General features: G+C 37.0%; 1 protein-coding gene across 1 annotated transcript; it reads right to left on the bottom strand.

The window, feature by feature from the left end:
• Positions 1-683: 683 nt before the first annotated feature.
• On the bottom strand, positions 684-7,432 carry gja1b (gap junction protein alpha 1b). Its single transcript, XM_078399593.1, has 2 exons — positions 7,263-7,432; positions 684-4,305 (listed from the first exon to the last, which is right to left on the bottom strand). Exon 2 carries the CDS (start codon positions 4,287-4,289, stop codon positions 3,141-3,143), a length of 1,149 nt encoding a protein of 382 aa, XP_078255719.1. The 5' UTR covers positions 4,290-4,305; positions 7,263-7,432; the 3' UTR covers positions 684-3,140.
• Positions 7,433-7,673: the final 241 nt, after the last annotated feature.

Consider the following 7,673-nt stretch of genomic DNA (forward strand, 5'->3'; position numbering starts at 1 on the left):
TTAAAATAAATGTTGGAAGCATAATTATTCATTTGCTTATTATCAATTACATTTAGCACCACTTAATTAAAATATTCTATTAGTTTTGAATAACTGCATATTTTTTTATATTGCCAATTTTTTAATGGTTATTCACTTCTTATAACTGATGTACTACAATGCTGAGAACTATATCTTACGCTATATCTTTCCCTTTGCTCTATCTATTGCACTTGAGTTTGACTTGATTTATTCATTTATAGTATTATCGTATCTGTTTGGATAGCAAGCAAAACAAAGCTTTTCGTCACTATTTCACAGTACACATGACAATGGTAAACCTAAACCAAGGTAGACTCACAGACATATTTTTGCACCTAAAATATAATTGCCTGAAGACCATTAGATAAATATGAACTCCGGAAATTGTATTGCCTTTAAACCATAATTTGTCCTTTGATGAAGCTAGAAAGTTTATTTAAAAAGTCAATGAATCAGATTACAAAGAGATGTAATAAAAATTGAATCCCTTCGTATCATCAGTAAGAAATAGACAATAGACAATAGACAATAGGTGCAGGAGTAGGCCATTCAGCCCTTCGAGCCAGCACCGCCATTCAATGCGATCATGGCTGATCACTCTCAATCAGTACCCCGTTCCTGCCTTCTCCCCATACCCCCTCACTCCGCTATCCTTAAGAGCTCTATCCAGCTCTCTCTTGAAAGCATCCAACGAAATGCTAGGGAAAAAAACAATGAGAGTCATATACACAGATTAAGATTCTGAAGAGTTTTAATATCCTTAACATTGAAATAATGAAACAAAATTGACAAGGTACCATTAAGGAAAATGCCATTTTATTGTTTAAGTTATCGGACTGTATTAAACAGGAGACTGTTCACATGATAAAAATTCTAAGGATCTCAGTATAAGTGGGGCTGTTTGTCAATGATTTAGCTTGGAATGTTAAATGATACATTTTTTTTTAAACATAAGCACTTTATAATAGTTATGACTAGAGTGAACATCACTGCTTCAAGTAATTTTCTTTGTGGATAAATATTGGCATTTTGCCCCACCCCCCAAAAAAGTGTTGACCGGTCACTCCACAATTTCCCCATAGAAATGCACCAGACAATGGGAATAGATATCAGACAACAACTCCACCTGTAACAGTGAGCACAGATCATATTCCTCAGTTATTTATGGAATGATCACAAAAATTTGGGAATTTAACAATTACCATAGAACATAAATGGAACTGAAGATGGATCCATCTGTGGATAGGCTTTTCTCTAAAGTAATCTAGATACATTATTAAAGGAGATATGGAACCTTTGCAAAAATAAATTAGTTACATCCACACTACTTGACAAATTGCAACAACTTTCTGTGCCATGTGCATTCTGAGCAAGTATAAAACTTCAGTGCAAACGCCATTATAGCTAAAGTAATAAACAAAACTTGGACACATGAAGACCAAGTCAATTCTTGGAAACTGTAGTTTTAGAATTGCTTATGTGAGATTATATTATGTGATATTTTTAAAAAAGAACCAAATAAAATGTATTAGTGAATGTGGATATTTGTGATGCTATATTGGCGAATACCTTTATTACTTGATGACTAAATATTAGTCCAGCACTAAGCACATTGACTACAAGTTTCTCATACTACTGATAACTTCATCTCAAAAGTACTCAAACAGTACTGTTACCACTATCACTGCAAAGATTAAATAGTTCTTAATTTTCTTTCACACAATCAAGTTACTATTGCTTAGCACAAAATAGCAATCATTCTTACCTTTCTCAAATAAACCACAGTATCCTTGCTGGACACAAATACACTCATGTTACATAGTTAAGACAATAAAATTAGCCATGCCATATTTGAACAAATATTCTAAGAAAAATACACCAGATCGTCAAATAGGCTCCTTGGGAATGCATCATTATAGGCCCTCTCCACAGCAGTTCCCCACTCTGCTCCCCTCCCCTGACCTCCCACAGAGTATTTAACTTTTGCCATCCTGCTTTAAATTAAGAATGTCTGAACCAAATAATTAATGGGTTGATGATCCGATTATAAAACTGCAGTGATAATAAGTAGAATATTAATTGTACAAACATTTTTTCTTTTAAAATTATCCCAATTGGTTTCATTGTGTTCTTTGCACTTGAAATTATTCATTATTCAGCTAAGCAGTGTTTTGTTTATAAGCATGATAAGAAGTAATGGGTTTGGTATTGGTGGAACAATTTAACCAAAAAATGCAAAATACCAAACATTCATTAGTCAAGTAATATGTTCAAGTACATCTAAACTGATTTTCTGGATAAATTATTTCACGTGCACAGGGAGGCATCTGATGCACATGAAGAAATCATCAATGTTTATAATGTAGAAATAAAGAACTGCAGATGCTGGTTAATACATAAAAGGATACAAGGTGCTGGTGTAACTCAGCAGGTCAGGCAGCATCTCTGGAGAACATGGATAGGTGACAGTTCTTCAGACAGCAGATACACCAGTAGCCAGATCTGAAGAAGGGTTTCAACCTGAAACGTCTCCTATCAATGTTCTCCAGAGCTGCCGCCTGAACTGCTGAGTTACTCCAGCACATTGTGTCCATCTATGTTCAAAAATTCTGCAATGGATTCTTTTCTTTCCAAATTATTTTCATGCCCAGGATAAAATTATTTTGTGTTTTACTGTTGCTGCTCAGGAATTATTTCAATCAGAATGAAGAAAAACTTCATAGTGCAGTATCATGTCTTGGAATATTATTACTTGGCTTAAATCAATTGGTACAAGGTCAAATTCTTTGAAGGAATAAGGAGGAATACTTTGGCAATGTGCAGGAGTATGACAAGGAATTGCATAACATCAGTTAATTTTCTTCATTGTAATAATTTCTTATATATTTTTTCAGCTGGCCTTTTGTTAAATGAGTTTATTGGAGTGAATATCATCAAAAGTATGATTTTTGTTGTGTCTTAGCATGGTCCTATTTAAAAAGGCAATACCACCGAATTGTTAGTTGGTACTGAGTATACCTCAAAACTACTAAGTACCAACATCTGGGAAGCATTTCCAGACAAATAATGTATCTACTCGAGACTGTAGAAATGAGGCAGTCTTAAATGAACAGACTGGGTTAGACCTCAAGGTCATCTGGTCGAGGCCTGCTGCTCCCTCTACTGCTGGCTCTACTGGGAGGTCTCTGCTCCGTGAGACCAATTGGTTCCAGTTCTGTAACAGATGATAGCTTTTGCATGGTTGGATGTTCACCACGGAAATCAAACGCCTGTGCATGGCAGTTGGATATGGTGCTACCGGCCTGACCGATCCGGTTTTGTTCTGTGCTATAATTTGCCCAGTTCTGTTCATTAGCCTGCTTATTGTAGCTTCGGCAAGAGGACATATTCCTTTCCCCAGTAGCAAGCTTGTATCCGGGAGGGGACATGGGTGCAGTTGGTGCGGAACACCCATTGTAATAGGCGTACTTCGATGCGGAGGAGTCTTTGAGAGGATTCAAGCCCATTTTTTGAGAGTCTTGAAAAAAGTGACCATTCTGTTTGACATGGTCAGCTACACTTTTGAAGCCGATGTAGAACAGCTCTGCCACGTTCAGCATAGCTGACACAACGGATACCGCCAGCATGAATATAACAAAGATGGTCTTCTCTGTGGGTCGTGACAAGAAGCAGTCTACTTTGTGTGGGCATGGATACCTCTCACAGGTGTAAATAGCATTCAGTATGAATTTGAAATCGTAAATGCACCATTGAGTTAACATAAAAGCCACTTCGAAAATTATTTTAAAGATTATACTGACAGTATAAGTGCGCAAGAGGGATCCTTTAATTTTAATTCTGCCTTCCTCCTCCAGACCATACTTAATTTTCTTTAGTTCTAATTGTTTCAAGTGCAGGCTCACATCTTCGCCATTTTCTTGGAGTGTCCTCAAATATGCTTCCTTCTTAGATATTTTCTTCTCTTTGTGAGAGATACGAAAGACGTGGGCGAGGTAGACTAAAGTGGGTGTTGAGACAAAAATAATCTGAAGGACCCAGAATCGAAGGTGGGATATAGGAAAGGACTTGTCATAGCAGACATTACCACAACCTGGTTGCAATGTGTTGCATGTGAATGCAGATTGTTCATCATTCCAGGCTGATTCCACCGCAGTGCCCAGCACCAAGAGACGGAATATGAAGAGCACCGTGAGCCACACTTTACCTCCCGGAGTCAAATGTGACTGTGCTTTTTCCAAGAGTTTTCCAAGGGCACTCCAGTCACCCATCTTGCTTTAGCTTTAGCTATAAAAAATAAGAGAGCGACTGTGTCAATAGATTGTGAAGTTGCCAGAGATGTTGGTTCATTTTAAAATATAGCTTAATTTAAATTTACATACTTTCTTTAATCATGATCTGACAAGAATGTATATTTTCGGCTCAACAGGAGAGCCAAAACCCATTTAGCATCAATAACTTTTTATGTATGTAGCTATTTCAATACATGGTAGCATAAAAAAGTTATGAGTAATTATTTGAAATCAAACAAACCAATATTTTAAAGTGCCAGGCCTTTTAAAATCAAAGTTTATCCATTCTGACAATTTCTAAAAGACATTTGAACAGAATGTTGATAGGAAGGATTTAAAGGACCAAGGGCTAAATAAAGAAAATACTAGCCCAGTATGACAACTTGGTCGACATAGACAATATGGGCTGAAGGACCTGTTTTAATGCTACATAGTTCTATGGCTCCTTGACTGCACTGTCCAGGAGCTGTCTATAATTTTCATCATGTATAACCATCTTCCTTCCCGCTGGATCTAATTGGAGTCAAAAAAAAAAAAATCATCCCAATTCCCATTAACTACAATTTTATCATCATTTCTAGTGCTACACTTGGTCAAAATCTGTTATAATATTTCAGGTGGTTACTTTCAACCCATCTCTGGAATGCCGTTGCTTTGTACATGTTTGGATTAAGACCATAATGAAGGCTTGAGTCAAATAATTCTGGCGGAAACCTAAGAAAGAATGAACATGTAGGTTATGGTAAGAAGGTGAGTGTTTAATAACACAGTCAATTCTCCATTGTCACATTATAGTTTTTATTGGTCATACACTGAAAAGGTAATTACAGTGATTGGATTTATGATGATTTTTGCGACAGGACAAACCTGAGAGGAATGGCAGTGTTGCATCTGTTTAAAAAAACAAATCTATGTGGCCTTTCCATAGTGTAAAATCAACATTAGGCTCTTTCAAGTTGTGTTTGAAAGTGTGAACAACAGCAATCAGTTGTGGGGGGTCCTGCCTCATTCTTATTTCAGGCTGGTGATGTTGTCACCAGTTCTATCATCGTAGCATCACCTCAAGCAAGATTAAGATAAATTAAGATATGTATTTGAAATTAACAGTTCTATTTAAATTTGAGGAGCTGTAATAGTCACAATGGATCTTAAAACAATATGTTCAACAGACAAATACTGGCTGAATAATTATTAATAACCACATCTTTTGATGCAAGGGCAAATAACGTTATAGTCATAGTCAAAAAGGGTGGTTTCTGGATGTTCTTTACTGGCAGACTCTGAAGTTATTTGTGATTCATGCTCAGTAACTATGAGGTACCAGACTAACTAAAACTTTTGGCTGTAAGTAAATGGATTGTTGCAGAAAGCTCCACGATGAATTGTTACTTGAATTATTTTTAGCAAGCCTGAAAAGATTTAAGTATCCTGTTAGAGTAACCTTGAAGAAAGAGGCTTACACATTTTATCTCCCTTCCTTCATTTTGAAATCCAGGATCTCTTCCTACATTTGTTGGTGCCTTAAAGCTTAACAAAAAAAATACACAACTTTAATGAGGAACGGCTGTCAATGTACTGGAATATCTGGATCCGGAGTGTATTACTATTCCGTTTTACAGGCATAATGATCCCCATATACAAAACAGTTTTGAGAACATTATAAACAAGACTCAAACTCTACTAATTAAAATAGACCGCTTTGTTTACGTTAATTAGTATTATGTTTGCACACTTGAGATATTTTAGTTTAAAATTGTAATCCAGTTCCTGCTCCTGAGGCAGAATTTAGTGACAGTGATATTTTAGCTAAAAATTGCTCCAAATGTATTCAGTATTATCATTTTATGTCACTTAAACTGCAAATTCATAGCAAGACTCAATGAATTCATATTTTTCCAAATGCAAAATATTGTGCTTTACAAATTACACCTGATTCTGGGTCAAGTTCTTCTAGTCACCAACGACCTGTGTATTGGAGGTAAATCTTAATATGTTTGTTAAAGTTAACTCTGCCAATAGCCTGCCTGACACTACTGTTGATAACATGCTCTGCATACCTGTTACACTTATGCATTCCATATGCAAATTTTAAAAAAAATTGAATAATTTGAACACAATAAAATAGATCACAATGAACATATTTTATTCCTCCTTAGCAGGCACTGGTCAATGTTATGAAAATATGATTTATATTTTTGAATTTATTACTTCGTTGAAACATATAGCTCGCCCCCAGTACCGTGGGTCCCGGAGAACTTTCACCTCCTGTGGGTACAACTGAAAAATTGGGGCACCTCTCTCTTAACTTCAGCTTTCAGAAGTCCGGAGAAGGGAATGGGACTACTAGTGAAGATAAGTTTACCGGCTGTATTTTCAAACTAAAATGCCACCTGTATATGGAGGGGTAGATTAAGGTGCCAGCTCAAAGTTTACATTTTGACTTCACGAGATAAATTTAATCTCGGTATTTTGGTTCACTTTATCTAGATTGAACCGAACCGCTTGAAGATGCTTAAAGAAACTAAAAAGTGGTTTACTGAACGATGTCATTCATTATATTTAGCTGATTTATCTAGTTTCAATTACTTGCGTCCGTGAGATGTGCAATTCCTGATTAAAGTCTGCAAAGCAATTTGCGAGTTACTCCAGAGTTTAGCGTAAGTTCTGTAAAGTTAGTAGGACGACTAGCTCCCTGAATTGAGACGCGTTTCTCACCAGATCTCACTTGTACAGACCGTTATACTTTTCTCTCCAACATCCTTTTAAGAGCTATTTGGGAAATCAGTTTTCAACATTTTGCAAAGTACGGTATCACTCTAACTAAGTCTGACGCTACGCGAGGAAGGGGTTGCTTTCAACAAGTTCGTATATTTCGTAATTCAAACTGCAGCGGTGAAGTTCAACTCCAGCAGCTCGCTCCTTTAAATGTTTTTTTTTTTAACTTTCACTTACCACCAAAGTCTCGGGAGAAGCTCTCAACGATGGTTGCAGTTGATTAGATCAGACCGAACAAAAAACTATTGGGATCCTTGAGCTTTGGTCCACTTCGAGGTGAAGGGGGATCTTTACTCCAGCCCGGGCGATGAGTGCCGGTCGATTTAAAGCCCTTTTAGCTCAAAAGAAAGTTTTGAGTCATCTGACACTGACGTCACGGGCTCTCTGAAACTTCCAAGATCCAGCGGCTGCTTGTCACTTGCTCACGTCCCGGAGTTGGCCCTGGTAACTAACCTCTGTCTGTGTCAACTGCATCCACAGTCTCTCTATATGGCCGGTGGTGCCAATAAATTCCACAGTGCACATTCCACAGTGCACATTAAGGAAGTCGCTTCCTTAAAACAAAAATATAGACACAAGATGCTGGAG

Source organism: Rhinoraja longicauda, chromosome 5 (assembly GCF_053455715.1).
Source record: "Rhinoraja longicauda isolate Sanriku21f chromosome 5, sRhiLon1.1, whole genome shotgun sequence".
NCBI lineage: Eukaryota > Metazoa > Chordata > Chondrichthyes > Rajiformes > Arhynchobatidae > Rhinoraja > Rhinoraja longicauda.

Excerpts from the sequence above, each read along its gene's own strand:
- gja1b (XM_078399593.1), bottom strand. The coding sequence starts at position 4,289 with ATGGGTGACTGGAGTGCCCTTGGAAAACTCTTGGAAAAAGCACAGTCA.